Genomic DNA, 17,118 nt, shown 5'->3' on the forward strand with positions numbered 1-17,118 from the left:
ACTCTTTAAATCAGGCTTATTTAACTAGAGGCTTGCTTTCTGGACTGCCCCCTTTAAAGAAGACTTTGTCATATAGACATGTGTCTTCACACCAAAGCTCAAGGATCTGTGTATATACATTTGTTGATCTAGAATTTTACCTCATACTGAAAAAACAAAAACTTCAAACCTACATTAAAATGAAAGAAGAGTGAAGTGAGCACTAGGATGCCACTGACATCTCACTTCACCGACTGTTCACAACCTGCCACATTCATGGACAAGTCTGTGACACATGAAGAGACACTGTGACCCTGAGTGCTGGGGGCAGGAGGCTGTGGGCGTCCCTAACGCCCTCCTTCAAGCCTTACCGACATCACCCTGTGACACCACGTATGAAAGGGAACATCAGAAAGAAATCAATAGTGGAATTTGTTCAAAAGGCTTAGTTTCCCTTTACTCTTCCACACTGAGATACTCTAAGACTCAATCAATCCACCAAATATAATTTTCAAGAGTGATTACTATTTATACTCCACATTTTCATATAAAACTCCAAATTCATCTTTTTTGGGGAATTTTATGTAAAAGTAATCACTTTTTAAAAACGCAGTCTATGTAGCTCTTTTTGTCTTTAATTTCTAGCAGTTCCAACTTGGTTTTCTATTTTCTTCATAGTTGAGAATGTTTCTTTTCTTTGAGCTTGAGCCACTGAAATAACAGTGATGGGCTCTGAGTCTTGCTATTAGTATTTCGTGGTTATAGCTGAAGCTTTTTAAACAGTTACTCAAAAAAGCTACATTTAATAACAATAAATACAGCAAATGTTATGTTAAGAAAACTGGAGTAAAGTTTAAGGTTTTTAAATTCTAGAAAAGAACAAGAAGTCAAGTTGAGGAAGGAGCAGGACCGCAGCTCGAATACAAGCTGAGCTGACAGGCGGTCGGAGTGCTGCTCTGAAGTGGAACTTTTCAGAGATGGCGCTTACCACTTCGCCCTTCAGTACAGCGCAGTTTCGTGGAGTCCGAGAAGCCATCGTTGATGAGGAATGCACAGTACAAGGAAGCGCGGGAGAAAGAAGGGGAGAGGGAGAAGTACAGAAATCAGTTCAAGCAGGAAATGAAAACTCTGACAGGCTTAAAATTCCACAAAGCGTGCACAATTACATGGTCAGGTAACATCAGAGGGATTAAAAGAGAAGGGTGAGAAGCAGTCACAACTATCACCCCAGGTACCAAAAAGCAGAAGGTAGGCAACCAGTGAGTTTAAGAAGGTGATTTTTAAAAACTTAGTCTAAAAGCCAGTATTGTAAATGCCGAACTCACGAAGAATAAGTAAAGGTTAATGCCAAGAAAGAGATAAAAAGGCTTTTCTTTCTTTTGTATTTTTTTTAAAGCATCAGTTTCCTTAGAAGGAAATTTCATTAAATAAGAACTATACTTTGTTCTGCATTATTTTGTAAGGCTGACTGTACACCAAGTGTATGGCTGGAACAACAGAAAAAAGGTTTTACTCACTTGAGACTTTATACAGGGAAAGCAGACGATACCAATGGAAGGGAACAAGTATGTCTGGGGTTTAGGTCATTCCTTATAATTCCTCAAATCTGTGAGGGGCCCTCGCAGAAAAGACTGCAGGCCTCTCAACCACATATTTTTAATAGAAAGATCTCATTCAAGTCTGAAATAAGTAAAACTGATCCTGCACAATCCTTACAGCAGGCTTGAGGGGTCTGAAAACTTCCTTTTTATCTTCAGGTTTTTTCACTGCATTTTCCAGGCGCTGAGATGGAGAGCCTTCAGACTTGGATGATGCTGTTGGGTTCAAAAGGGACAAGATGGACAGACACATATCAACATATGGATGTGTATTAATGAAGCTGCCCTGCCCACCCCGCCCACTCCTGTCTGCCCACTCATGGTAGGCTCTCCACCTGCAGGTCTGAATTACAGAGCAGAGGGGGCCCAAGGAGGGCTCCAGCAGCCTTCCTGACTCTTTACTTAAACCCTCCATCATCACACTCACTTTGACACGTGTTCACAATATATACCTTGTCATGGTATGTCAATAATACAGTAGAGGGAATATTCACTCATCTATTATGAGTACATTAAAATAACCAATATTGATGACAGTATAGGCTCTGGAGCCCAGATCGAAAGAAATGGGTTCAAATCCTAGCTCACACATTAGCCAATTACCTTGGGAAAGTTAGTTAATCCCACTAAATTGTAAAGCGCTCACAGTGCTAGGTATATATAAAGCTCTCAAAATTTAGCTCCTTCATGATTAAAATCAGGATGACTATTATTGTCACTAGCAACCTATGCTAAAACATTGTTTTGTGACGTGCGGCTACACGCAAACTACAGATTAAGACAAACTTCCAAGATATGGATCACAGCTCAAAACATTAGCAGGGAAAAAGGAAAGGAAAGGCAGCTTACATCTCACTCTGAAGCGTTCCCCGGAGCCACTCTGAGACCCAGGGTGAGACCCGGGCTGGGATCCTGAGTTGCTGGACCCTGAGGAGCTGCCACTGCCAGGTCTGGGCACCAGCTTCTCCACTCTCTCCCACAGAAGCCTGGGCTCAATACTGCTGTTAGAAAAGAAGAAGAGAGAACAGCTAATGTGTCATCTCTAGATGCAGCTCCAAATTACCAACATGTGCATGGTGTGCCCATCCAATGTCTTTAAAGTGTAGGGAGACAAAAAACAGTCTATAAACAGCATTCAACATTAAATTCACCAAAAGATACAATGACATTGTTCATGGATTTTTATCTATTTTTAGTTTGTATGCTAAATGATATCCTACCATTAGTAGATCTAAAATCATCAGGTGTGAGATACAATGCTACTGTTCAGTGTAGAAGCAGCACCATTTCTGTCACAGCTACAAGTCAGTTCTTAATATTAGGAAAACACTCCGTATTTGTATAATTATACACAAAACTATATTCTGTTTCTAGGCTGCTGCTCTCACCTGCCTGTTACTGTTCTCAAAAACTGACACTTACAAAGAATAGTCCTTTGTATGGGCTGTTGGAAACGGTACAGAAAGCATGAGCTGGGATGGATTTCCTGCCATGGATGGACCCAAAGCACACATGTGCTAGGTAAGAATTAATGACACAGACTTGGTCAGGGAAGAACACCACAGTCCCCCTGCCATTAGCAGTGCTGAGGATTCTGTGCAGCTTTTGGGCTATCATCCATCTGACACCTCAAGTCAGACCAAGGTTCCATGCGCAGAAGGCTAACTTTAGAGGTTCAGTGATGATCAAGATATAAAACATTCAACATAATCATCTTTTCTTCCCTATGATAGTGCTGGTCAATGAAGCGTTCTGTTATGATGAAAATGTTCTATATTTGAGCTGGATAATATCATAGCCACTAGCTATATGTGGCTATAGAGCTCATGAATATACCCAGTGCACTAAGGAATGAAGTTTCCACTGTATTTCATTTTAACTAAATTTAAACTTTAATTTAAATATAAGGAAGCTTCTGTAGCTAATAGTACTGGACAGAGCAGCTCTAGAACCTAAAAAGGATACTATTTGGTGAATTCACTTGTTTACTGCAGACTGTGAAGTCAACCAGTGACTTCTTTAGTAACCTGTTTGTGATTTCTGTTTTATGCCACAGACCTTACAACGTCCCTTAGATGAAAAGCTCCCCCCGATCACAATTCTCTTAGAACTTCTCCCCCTTCCTTGCTGCTCCCTCCATTTACTCTTACAGAGAAAAGTAGTTTAAATTTCAGAGTTGCTATAATACACATCCGGATTCAAACCCACTTTTTACTACACATCAACTTGATGCCATCCACGTTGATGGATTTTATGGCAGCTTTTCCTTTTATAACTGATAATCTCTTAGCGCCAGAACGTCTGTGTTCAAGAGCATTTTTATGAAACAGACAATGTAAGGCTGTGGTAGACTGCACAGAAGGCCTGTTCTCAGTGCTCACTTGTCTTTTACCTGGTGGAGTTTCTCTGTCCTGCCTGGCTATTCTGCTGCCCACTGCCCTGCAGTGGGGAATCTCGACGGGACAGAACAGGGGAGCGAGATGTTGTTCTCACAGGAACCTTTAAGTAGAAAATATGGCAATTAAATTATTGAAAACATGAGAAGGAAAAAAAATACTTCCCTACCAAAATATATTTTAAAAGCAGTCCTAATATTTAAAAGCAGTCCTTCCTATCACCTCCACTCCCCACCCCAACTCCTTCCCTGGTCCTACACTGATACAATCGGAGAGAAAATTTAGTCACAAGCATCCAAGAAGCCAGTACAAACAGGCTTTCTATGCTCCTGTAACATTTAAATGATGTTTGGACTGAAGCTTGGTAGCAGGGACATACAAAGCATTTGCTGAGATAATGTGAGAATCAGGAAAATAAGCTCAAAGAAACCAAACAATGGTCTATAAATGGATCAGCAGGAAGCAAAGACTGGCAGGAAGCAAGAAAATATTCAGAGGAAGCAAATTCCAAATGAGGAAAAATAAATTGACATGGGCTCCTTTGTTTAATTTCACTATTATGTAAACACAAAAACAAAACAAAATCCCCTACATTTAAAAAGAAAATAAAATTTTTCTTATAGGACTTTTTCTAAAATTTTTGACATTAATATTGCAAAACTGCATAGCTTCTGTATAAACATATAAAAAACTGCGAAAATAGATTATGAATTTGTTTAAGAGGCCTATTCTTTGTAGACTTACTCTTACATCATTTTGCTACCTTATTTAGGGTTAACAAAAATAAAATGCTAACTGGCCACTGGCTAAATAAAATTGCCTAACTATGGAACTTTATCCTCACCATTAAAAAGTCCCTTTGAAATTTCAATGCCCCTTTAAATTTGGTAAAGTTGCATACCCATAATTAAAATAAATAATCTTTAAAAAAAATAACAAAAAGGAAAAAAGCAGCACACATCTGTCTTTCTGCTCCTTACCCTTGGAGGCACCTCGTCACTGTCTGATCTAGACCAAGCCTTTTGGGTAGGGTCAGGCGCCTCTGACTTAGAGTCAGAGCTTTGACTGAGCACCTCACTGCGGGAAGGTGGACATGGGTCCTGAGAACGAAGATGGTGGTGTGCAAATTTGGGAGGAGAAGGGTCACTGAAGGAATGGGATCGCGAGACAGGGGAAACATTGTTCTTGAGAGATGCCAGGTGGGACCACTGTACCTTACAAGAAAACAAAACACAAAACATTCAATGCGTTCTGCATAAAACTGGCTTTTCTGGTCAATACCAAATCCAAAGCAGGAACTGGCAGAGGCGGAATACACACCGGGGTGGTACAGTGTTAGGTCAGCCACGCAGTGAAACAGTTACACTTCAAAGTGAAGAAGTGGTCTGGGAACACAGTATGTAGAAAAGAACAAATGTACATTTACAAGGAAAACTCTTTTTAATATCCAGACAAACATTACAGATAGCAGTTAATGTGAAGATTTTTATTTTATTTTTCCCCACAAAGAGGCTCTCAGAGCCCAAAGGGGTTACGATGTGTTGCATGCACATCCATGTCAAAGCAGAGACTGGAAACGCAGAGAGAGGCAGAAAAATTGTAAGATAAAGCGCACTGCCAAATGTGCAAACCTACCTAGCCATCCTCACATTACCTGCAGTGTCAGATTTTACACCAGACCGAGTAACAAAATGGCACGTTCAACAAGCAAAGACAAACCCCACGTTTTGAGACTGTAATATCTCAAGAACAGCTAATTTTTCAAATATACCAACAATTTTTCTTATTTTTCCCAAGTCTACAAACACCCATAACCCAGGTATCTCCATATACTTTCATATTAGTGATGAAAATAAAGAATTCTGATTTCTTTAAAAATATTCAGTACCATGGATTCCCTGAATTGACTATTGTTGGGGTATTCCTTCCACTTGGGAAATTACAAAAATATGACAATTACTTGTCAACTGAGTTTATCTGGTTGCTTCTAAATTGGGAAAATGATCTCTGAAAAAAATCCATAAAATATTTTCATTAAATTATGTTTTACTGTTCCAAAATGATTGTTCAATATGGCAACTGAAAAAATGATAGCTACATATCTATTACATCAATGTACTTGACAGAAACTGAAAATACTGAATCAATTTGTTCAACCTTTCCAAATACAAGATGTGAAATTAGTTCTGTTGTATGATTTCTACAATATACAGGTGAGATTTGTATAATACCAGATATTGGTATAATCCTAGACTTCTAAAATGTTTAAGATTTTCATAGATAAAGCATGTAATTCAAAGTATTACCTGAAATTATAATCAAAAATGAGTTTTAAAATAGAGTCCTACACGAGAAAAGTTTCCCCCAAAGAATGAACAGGAGGAGGAAATGGGAGACTCTTTCTAGTTACTACACAAATTCATAACAAATGCAAAAATTAGATAATTCAGAAACTCCTATTTTCTAAATTATCAGTGGCCAAATAAAGATTGTCCATTTATGTGAAGTTTAACTTGCAGTGTGAAAACTTTTAATCATCAAGCAGTGCAAAGTTGCTAAAGAACACGAGTCCTCAGACCTATTCTAGTAGTCTCTCTTCTCATCCTCTTTTAATTGTGTCCATTTACCCTCTCCTGCTTTCCTCTTTCCTTTCTATCCTCTCCTCTCTGGAGCTACCCATCTGCTACCTCTCCTGGGACTCAAAAAACTGCTGGTCCCATGGAAATACCCACTCACCCTCACACAGCCCTGGCCTCAGTCCTAGCTGTTCCTTTTTTTTTTTTTTTTTTTAAGATGGAGTCTCACTCTGTCACTCAGGCTGGCATGCAGTAGCACTATCTCAGCTCACTGCAAGCTGCAACCTCCACTCCTGGGTTCAAGTTATTCTGCTGCCTCAGCCTCCTGAGTAGCTGGGATTACAGGTGCCTGCCACCACGCCCGGCTGATTTTTATATTTTTAGCAGAAATGGGGTTTTGCCAGGTTGGCCAGGCTGGTCTCGAACTCCTGACCTCAGGTGATCTGCCTACCTCGGCCTCCCAAAGTGCTGGGATTTCAGGCACGTGCCACTGTGCCCCAGCCCTTTTTTTTTTTTTTTTTAACTCCTCCATGCTGCAGATCCCACAGTTTCCTGCCACAAGAACATAAACTTTTGTCCCCCACACATGCAAACACCAGTGAAAAGTAAACTCGAGTTTAAGAACTTGTTCCTAATATTCTGGATTACAGAGTGGCAAGTGGGAAAATATCTAAAAGTCAGTAATTTTCAGCAAGAGATTAGGAATCGGCATTTTAAGGACCTCTAAGATCTTTAGCCATGATCTTCGTTGCCTGTTCTCCTCTATGGATAGCACTGTGGGTTCTGCTCCAGCCATACAGCATCAGCCCAACAGTTCCCCTCACCTAGCCAAGGCTAGAATGCTGCAGCAGACCCAAGGAGAGGTCACAGCCTTTTCCCTGGCCTATTTCAGAGAAATCCACACCTAACCCACTAGATCTAAACTTTTTTGGATCTTGAACCCTGTGAGAATCTGATAAAAGGTCATTCTCCCCACCCCCACAAAAAATACACATTTGAGCAAATAAAGACATTTTGCATGCAATTTCAGGGGCATCATCTAAGGCCCATTCATAGGACTGGCCAAGACCCAGGGCTCACACAGTAAAGCACTTACTTTTAAAATACTTCAAAGAAAATTTCTGGCTCTCCCTCTATGTATTTATAATCCCAGTTCTCTAAAAACTAAACTAAAAGATCTTTGTATCAGAAAAAGGAGGCACTTAACACCTGAGTTAGGCAAGGCAAAAAGTTAGAAGAAATCACTCACTCTAGATACTCTTAATGAGTATACAGAAATCTCAAAAAGAAAGAAAAAGGTATTTCCCTATCAACTGAGTCTATGCCTTCTTTTAGTCTAAACTCACTCCTGCTAATCTCTCCTCTTTTTCAGTGGGTGACAAACTAAACTGTGATATTACAGCAGGCCTGCGGCTCAGCGAGCCGTTGCATGAGTCTCCTCAACCACAGCAAAGCTGGCTGTCGCTACCTGTGGCTCCGCTGGTCTCTGCAGGGCGGGATGCACAGACTCGGAGTTGCCATTGGAAAAAGACTCTGATCGGGAAGGCACTGGTGGCTCCAATACTCTGCCTGTCTGCTTAGACTGGGCTTCAGGGGAGCTGTGGTTAGTTTTCCTAAATCTATCTTCCACCTGCATCAGAGAATTAGAAGACATAACTCAGTGTTAGTAGGGGAAAAGCAGAAATATCAAAGAAAGTCTAAAAGTGGAAGAAATCTAAAGGTAAGTTTTCTGTTTTCTTCTGCTACCAGAAAAGAGAGGGGTAGCTGGAAAAAAGAAGGTACATAAAGCAGTGCTAGGATTAGATTCAGGAAAAAGAAAATATTTATGAAGATAAAAATTAGCAAGGCAGTCTCTAAGCTCAGAATTCTAAGACTGTATATGATGATAAAGTAGAAAAAAATTAATCTGTCACAAGCAACTAAACCAACAGACTAAAAAACTATCATCAGAAATCCGGAATGCATTTCACTCCACCAAATATAAAAGCACTCCAGAACAAACAGAACACTTGTTTCTAGAATCTATTGCCTGTGAGGGCAGACACAATAGAAGGCTGCTGCCACCTGTGGGCCGGGATTCAACACCTCTGGAGGCACACCTGTCGCCCATCTTGCACCCCCAAGCAGTCCCTGCCGCAGCCTACTCTGAGGCTCTGGGTAACCCTAACGCACCAATCTAGCAGGGCATCTTGACATCTGCAAAGTCAGAAAGTTGAGCCACAGGCACACTTTAGCTTTATACTAGCTTGGCAGAATAGTTCATCAGACCACTCTTTCCCTCATCCACATTTTTAAGAGTGACTGTGTCATGTAATCTTTTTGTTTAGTTCAGTTTCAAGTTCTTCTGGGATATGTTAACTGAGGCACTCTGGTCCTTTATGGAAAAAGCACTGACTGGATATGAAACCTTGGGCAAGGCCCTCCACTCCTCTGAAATTCAATTTCCTAGTTAGAAAATGAAGAAACCAGATAATTAGCTAACCTCTATGGCCCGTTCTAGAACTCATATGACACAGTTCTGAAGAGTCGTTATACGACTTTCCAGGGCAATGTCTAAGTGACAAAGGAAAGAGGATACCTCTCGCGCTCGGTCAGCAGGCTCGTAGTGGGCTTTGGGCTCGGGAGCATGGAAGCTTGGCTTGCTCCTTTCCTGCTGCGGTGGTGGCGGCTGCTGCGAGTGCTGCGGGTGCGGCCTCCTATGGTCATGCTGTAGAGACAGGAGATATGCTTGTTCTTGTTGCAACTGCCTCTGGAGCCTCTCTGCCTGCCGGTGCTCCTCCATCTCCCGCCATCGGCACTCCTTGGAGAGGGAGAGGATAACACTAAATCTATGGGACACTGGAGAGCTCGCCTCTTCTCTGGATTTGTTCGGCTTTTAAAAAAAGTGACCATACATTTTCCCTCTGTGTTTTGTAAGAAAGCAAAATGGCTGGGATTTTAAATAGCATATTACCTGTGGAAAAATCTCACAGCTGTTGCTAACCATAATTATTGTTGGACAGAGTAAGAGATAACTCAATTAAATGTGAGTTTTAGTGGTATAGATACCAGGTAAAAATCCTGTGGCATGTGCTTTCAACCTACTGCCCTCAGCATTCTAGTGTGTTCACTGACTGCCAAGTTCTGTTCAAAATCTTGTTGGTCTATCAAACAAGAACAATTAACTTATTAAAGAGATATAAATAAATAAAGACCATGTTGCAATGTGCTAGCAATAGGACCACAAAATGGGCATCACTATTTCAGCCTGGCTGCCCACAGCAAAACCAAAATGGTCTGGTGACCACCACAGCTTGCTCAACTTTGGGGATGGATGAAGGAGCCCTGATGCTACAGAATGAAACAGAGGCGGGGTTTACCAGTAACATGGCCTGCTCCTGGAGCAGCTGCTGCTGAAGGACTTCCAAGTGCCGCTGCTCCTCTTCTAGCTGTCGCCTGATATACTCCTGTCACACAGAAATCACCCAGCAATCAATTTATCCCAAAGAAAAGCATCAGAACCACCTGAATGGAGCACCAAGAACCATTTGCTCCAATCACCTTTAGTGACAATTCACTTAGTGGTAAATACCTGAAGAAAATCTATTGCTAAAGATTTCTCCAAGAACTTCAAATTGGCCAGTAAGACCTAAGGAGTCTAACAAATGATGATATGCATTCCCATAATATACATGAAGGGATCTAAGAGTACTTCTGTTAGAACACAGCTGTTGTATACAAACGCAGAATTTTAAAAGAGTATGCCATTCCTCTGAAGGTTGGTAAACCCCAGAGAAATCAAGATTTTAATTAAAAAGTATCAGAGGGTTCTGATTAGTAAACATCTGCTTATTAGTCATTATTTGTAACAAGCACGGATCACCAATTTTTGAAACCTAAAACCAAAACCTGCTTAATAATAAAATACAACAAACATGATTCATGCTTTCACTAACAATTCCAAAGGCACCTGGAATGACTACATTCCAGACTTGGGCAACTCTCCTCAAATGAACAGACCCAGGCTCCATGATGAGTTTGTGTGTGTGTGACAGACCGAGACAGACAAGGACAAGGGGAGAGAAAGACAGCAGGAGGTGAGGATGGGGTGGTTTTTCTTTTCAATGAGAAGAGAATGATTAGTCATTATAACAATGAAAACAAGTAAACACATCCCAAATATGTTATGGAGAGGGGTAAAACCCTACTTCAAAGCTGCATGCGTATTATAAAGGACAGGGATACCAGGAGGCCTCAGTCCCTGTTCCACTGAGGACTGGCTCTATGATCTCTAGCATGCTCTAAAGCTCCCCTTTTCTCAGTCTCCTCATTTGAGAAATGAGCATCCAAAATCTCCTCTCCCAACCCTCAGGAATTTTTGTAAGGTTCAGACATGAGATTGATATGAAATAACCTTGAAAAGCATAAAACATTTTACAAGCCAAAGAGGCTTCCTTTTTTTGGACAGGGAAAAAAACTCTAGAAGAGGAATAGACTAAGAAGGACTACGAGGAGACATTTTATCCTGAAATTCAGATTCCCTTTTTAGAGTGTCTACTGCTGACCATCCCCTTGTGTCATGGTGCACACCTTGAAACAAAAATAGCCATCAATATGGGCCGAACAGAAGTTTTAGTTAACCAGTATCTCTGGGAGAATATTGAAATTACAGCATATAAAAATCCTTAGAAATCCTTACTTTACAAAGAAAACTGAGCCAAAAAAGCCAACGGGGGCGGGGGGGGGGGGGTGTGTGGGCGGGGGGGTGGGGCGGACTTACTCAGAAGGCTACTGACAAACATATCTGGTTCTGACCTAGGATCTACGTCTCTTGTGTCTATGCCTGACCCTCCATGGTACATGCTACAGCAATACCTACCCTAGCAAGGCTTGTGGCCTTAACCCAACTGTGACGGAGCAAAGGAACCTGACTTTCAACTCATTTTCTTTTTTGAACAAAACAGAATTAAATCTTAACTTGAAAGATCAAGTCAGTACACTCATTTGTTTTCTGCCCTCAACACAGGGACAGCTGGAAAAATCATGTCCTCTCCAAACCACAAAGGTCCTAACACATAGTCAATGAACAAACAATATACAACACGCATCTACACAAACATACACACTTATGCTGAAATGAAATGCGTCCTACAGCACTGTTAACATGGGAATTACTATTTCACAATAGAATAGGGAAAAACAGAATAAAACCGATTTTAGAATTTTTTTTTTTAAAGTGGTGCCAAATACTTGCTATTCACAAAATTTAATGACTGCCACTAGAGCATTAAAGATGAATTGCTACCATCACACCCTCCTCTCACGATCGAACTGTAATCATTATTTCTAGGTGATTTAATTCTTAAAAGCTTGAATGTTTTCCTCTTTGCAGACCCCAGGTATAAACATAAGTGGAATGTTAAAGCACACGCGCTACACAGTTAAATGGTTGACAATGTCAATTAGGTAACATAAAAAGCGTCACTGAAATTCCTGGGAAAACACCGAGGAGCACGCAGACCCAAGGCTTAGAAAGCCCAAGACACATGATAAGCATAAAGGACGGCAGCTGAACAGTCACATTTGAAAGTTAACACCATGGTTTATAAGTTTAAAATACAGATACCAAGTGCTATTTAAATTGGTCCTCACATATCATTTTTTTCTTTATTCCAAGCTCATAACAAAGAGATCAATTCAAAGACAAGAAAGGCAAAGGGGCTAAGGGCAAATTGTGTTTGTACAGGTGGTTCAGGAAACAAAAAAAGAATTCTAAATAAAATCATACCTGACATTAATAAAATGCTGCAAATATTATTAAAACCTGATCTTTTTTGGTTGAACTCATCAATGTTAGTTTTTTTAATGCACCGTGTATATACAGAATTACATGCTGATATATATTACAATATTCACTTAGCCACTGGATATTCAAATATTTCTCCTAAGAAATCTCTTACTGTTGGTTTTTAATTTCATTTTTTTTAAAAAAAAGTTAATTATCACCCATATATTTGGGGTCTACAGCATTTAAGCCAAGCCTGAGAAGATACATGCAGACATCTTTCAGGTATTATACTATTTAGAGACCACTTAACTGGTTTCAACAGATTCCTAAAGTGTTAATGATTTATAAACCCTTTTTAAGACAAGAGACTGAATTTATTGGTGTCATTCCAACTGTGTTTCACCACGTTCATACATCTGAAGTTCTAAGTATATGTGTATGTGTGTACATGTGTGTATGCATCACATGTGTGTATACTTTCTAAAAATCCCCCAGCTCTGCAAAGTAACAAACTTCACAAGTGTATGCCTGCTATGTTATCTGTGAACTAACCTGTTCTCTTTCAACTCTCCTCTTTTCTTCTTCTGCCCGTCTCCTCTCCTCTTCTTCTTTGCGCCTTCTCTCCAACTCCTCTAGACGCCTCTTTTCTTCTTGTTCTCTCCTTCGCTGTTCACGTTCCTGCTGCCTTCTAGCTTCACGCTCTCTCCTTTGTTGCTATGTAAGTAAAAATGTATAATTACCAGGGATCTTCCCGCCATCTTTCCCATGACGTTATAGTGTGCTGATCAGTCAGTCCCAGGTGGACACTAATGAGGTGAGGTTCATGGGCCCCATATCTACTGGCCAATTATTTCCACACTGCCCCTCGGACCCATAAGTAAGGGCTTCTTCATGAATGTTGGTCAAAAGTATTGTGACTCTGTGAATCCTTATAGGGTTTAGTTTCATTTTGATAACAATTATTCCCCACTGCTCACTGCACCACAGCAATTAGAGGACAGAAAATTCTTTATTCGTGGATATCATTAACAGGGTTATGCAGGACCCTTAAGTCAGAAGCAAAATACATTAAGAGAAAGAAATAAAGGGAAATAGAAATACAGCAAAGAAAGACAAAGAATTTTAAAAAGGAAAAAAAGAAGCGCACATCAGGAAAAGAGGAACTGACATCAACAAGAATAACCAGGACCATTATTATTAATATAAGTATTTCAGAAACTGCTACTGAGCAAATGCTTACTACTATGTGCCTGGCACTATGCTAAGTATTTGATATTTCTATTCCACTTACTTTACCTAATATAATTCTCCTAACAACCCAAGGAAGTCATTATTTCATCCCTGCTTTACAGATGCGAAAGCAGGTTCAGAAAAGGTAAGTGACTTGCCCAAAGTCACACAGCCAGCAAGCCCCCAGCTGGAAGAGCTGCTCTGCCTCTACGGCCCATACATACTCTTAACCACCCTCTACCCTGCATCCCATCAACAGGTGTAAAAGGTGCTACTGAATCACCAGACTCACTCAGCCTTTCTAAATCCAGACTGTTCTATGTAACCCTACAGAACAGAGCAAGATGACATGCCAGGCACGTGATGACAACTCACTCTTCTAGCTCAAGGCTGTCTGCCAGTAAAGCACAAGCTAGACTCTGGACTCTCTGGGATAATAAAAATGTTCTGTCTCTGCACTGCTCCGTAGTCACTAGTCACGTGTTGCTAATGAGCACCTGAAATATAGCTAGCATGAATGAAAAACTAAGTTTTTAATTTTGTTGCACTGAAGTTAATTTTAATTTAAATGGCCAAATGTGGCTAGTGGCTACTGGGTAGCAACAACTCTAGAGGATGTACAGCCATCACATTTCCCAGACACAGAGAGCCAATAATATTAACACAAACTTTATTTGTGACACTAAAATTAACCATTAAACAAGAAAGCTTAGGGTAAAGCTATCAGGGATATTAGACATATTTATAATGGATACACAAAGTACATATTTATTATAGTTTAAGTATTCCTTCTGGGTCTTCCCACCACTCTCAACTAGTATTTAATCTGAAAGCCAACACTTAAAACTGATGCCCTAAGAAATGTAAAGTAGTATCTTTCATCTGGAATAACTGGAGAGCAACGATGATTTGGTAGTCCAGTCTCTCTCACCTGACTACTATACCCCCATTATTCTCAGTGAAGTTCTGAGTCTGCTTTTGGTTCCGCCTCTCTCATTATCTAGGTTTTCAATGGGGGAATCTCCTTTTCCCCCATTCTCTGCTCTTCGAATTCAATACACAAAACTCATCAGCTTCCCATGGGTGGAGATGGGGTCATAAAATGAATGATGCTCCTGCTCTAGTATCTAAAAACTACAACTTTAATGGCTATGCCATCTTTATTTATCAAGGTGTTATTACTCATCTCACTTTTTGTTTGTTCCACTGGGTTTCTATGGACCTATCACAAATAATCTATAAAGTCTCTTGCTAAACTACCATAACACTCCTTTCAACACGGTTGAAGAAATCAGGTATTCTTTCTTTATTTTTGGAGACTGACTGTTTTCCAGTCATCCTATATTTCTGTCCACAAACTTCCCGGGAATCCTTGTCATCTTCTTTCTTACTTTGCTGGAACACATCCTCCAGCAGCTTCTTGAGGAAGAGAGAAGAAGAGGCAAAACGAAACAAAATCAAACAAAAAAATCTCTGGGAACTTTGCAAAACTGTTATTTACCCTAACATGTTACACACAATTTCCGCTGAAGAAAATTAACATTCCCTCCGAGTTTTGAAGGCAGTGCTATGTCACCTTCTAGTTTCTGATGTTGCTCCTAGAGATTCTGAGACCATTCAGATTCTTGATACTTAGTACAGGACCCATTCCACACTCTTCTACCTGCTCCCAACTTCAGCTTCTAGGATCCTCTTTTCATCCTCAATATTCTAAAGATGATGATGTATGTATATATGTATGTATGTGCACATACACGATAATGTATGTGCCTTTGTGTGAGCCCTTTTTCATTCATGTGCTGGGTATTCAGCGAGGCTTTCAATCCAGAAACTCGTACTTCTTAGTTCCAGAAATTTTGCTTAAATTATTCCTGTATGTTCTTTCTGTAGTATTCACTTCCTAGAACATCTATTAAATAGAAGTTGGACATCCTGGATTGATTCTGTAAGTTTTCCTTGTGTCCTATTATCCACCAACTTGTCTTTTCTTCCCCACTGTCTGGGAGTGTTCATTAAAAAAAAAAAAAAAAAAAAAAAACTCAAAAATTCCTTCTTAATTTCTGAGTATTCTTGTTCCATAAATACAGTATCTTCTCTTTCCAAGGATAAGCTCTTGTGTCTGTTCGTGTGTATATGTATATATGTAGGAGATGCTTTGCTCTGTTCCCCCACTGTCTCTATATCCTTCGAGTTCTTTTTCCTATTTGTTTCCAAAATCTTTCATGGTAGAGATTTTTCTCAGTGTCTGGTAATCTTGGCTGTCCATTTACATTTAAGATTCTAAAATGCAAACTATAAGGACTGTATAGACAAACAGCACCTGGCAACTACTTAGCAACAGAGTAAAGTGATTATGATTCACCCTGATCATTTCACTTGGGGCCTTATTTCCTTTGGGCTGATCAGTTATCTCCAGAGAGAAATTGTCACAATATTCTGGGAATCCTTCCAATATCCTACGGGGTTGAGGAAAGGGTGTATGAAAAAGATACAGCATTTGTAATAAGTGTGTCTGCCACCATTTTGGGAGCTGAGTGAGGTGAGCATGCTTGCAGTCACACTGATTAGTATTTACATTTTCACTTAATGCCCTTGTTTTAGTTCATCTTTCACCACATACTCAGTTTTTTCCCCTGTCTCTGTTGTTCACTTTTCCCAGGTAGCATATATCTGCACCTGCTGGGGGCAGGGGATGCTCAGTACACAAGCTGCACAAGACAGGGTAGTCTAACTGTGCATGTTCATACGTGTGCATACTCTCTCTGTAAATATGTACATATAATGTCAACATAATTACATTTTATTCAATTAATAAAAACGTATAAATTTAATTCAAAATACACTATCAAAGAAAAAATAGCAAGCAAACAACATCTTACAAACAGGATACGCTATATAAAAAGTTCAACTTCAACTGAAACCTTCTGAGAGGCTTTTTCTTTTTTAATTTCAGGTGATACTACTATACCTTTGGTTACTAGATCAACACAAAAGAGACTCCAAACGTCTTGAAAGCAGGAACCATGTCTTATCTCCTTTTTTCCCCCTATAGTAAATATCACACATTACCTTCAGAAGAGAAATTCAATACTTTATTTGAATCTAACCTTTATACCTAGCATATGACATCTTAACAGAAACTGCTGTGAATTTACCCAACGCTTAGCATTTAGAGTGATGACACACTCAGGAATCCATTTAGGTCTCTAGGTCCTACGAAATCCAATCAAATCCTAAGGCAATCTTTTCAAGATCACCAAGTAAGAGCACAAAGTCTTGAGATTTAATTATTACTCTGGGTAGTGCCTCATACTAAAAAAAAACAAAAAAAAAAACCCACCTCCTTTATGCCTCCAGATATTGTATAAGGTCCTCTAAAGTACTCACTCTAAGGTACCTCTGGTACTCAAATTAGAGCTCTCAAGCCCAAGGGTTCATTTTCACATAGGCTTAAATTTGAATGAGCCCTTCCTTTCCAGAGATACACACAAGACTACAAACAACTAATCCATCTATTTGAGAAATACTTATTAAGCACCACAGATATACAAAGATGAATTAGAAACAGCTCC

At 39.9% G+C, this 17,118-nt stretch overlaps 1 protein-coding gene across 50 annotated transcripts in view; it reads right to left on the minus strand.

Annotated features, from left to right (window-relative positions):
• MAP4K4 (mitogen-activated protein kinase kinase kinase kinase 4) overlaps nt 1–17,118 on the minus strand; it is a 193,558-nt gene that overhangs the window by 22,496 nt on the left and 153,944 nt on the right. For 4 of the 50 annotated variants that reach the window (XM_055107552.3, XM_034952005.3, XM_063594728.1 and 1 more), the window contains exons 13-20: nt 12,869–13,030; nt 9,909–9,995; nt 9,128–9,349; nt 8,018–8,179; nt 4,954–5,187; nt 3,970–4,076; nt 2,427–2,578; nt 1,696–1,793 (exon numbers count right to left, since the gene is read on the minus strand). In XM_055107552.3, coding sequence (XP_054963527.1) covers nt 1,696–1,793; nt 2,427–2,578; nt 3,970–4,076; nt 4,954–5,187; nt 8,018–8,179; nt 9,128–9,349; nt 9,909–9,995; nt 12,869–13,030 — 1,224 coding nt within the window. The remainder of the gene's footprint in view (nt 1–1,695; nt 1,794–2,426; nt 2,579–3,969; nt 4,077–4,953; nt 5,188–8,017; nt 8,180–9,127; nt 9,350–9,908; nt 9,996–12,868; nt 13,031–17,118) is intronic. The other 46 variants (XM_055107560.3, XM_063594742.1, XM_057301264.2 and 43 more) reach the window with 14 other exon arrangements.

Source organism: Pan paniscus, chromosome 12 (assembly GCF_029289425.2).
Source record: "Pan paniscus chromosome 12, NHGRI_mPanPan1-v2.0_pri, whole genome shotgun sequence".
Classification (NCBI taxonomy): domain Eukaryota; kingdom Metazoa; phylum Chordata; class Mammalia; order Primates; family Hominidae; genus Pan; species Pan paniscus.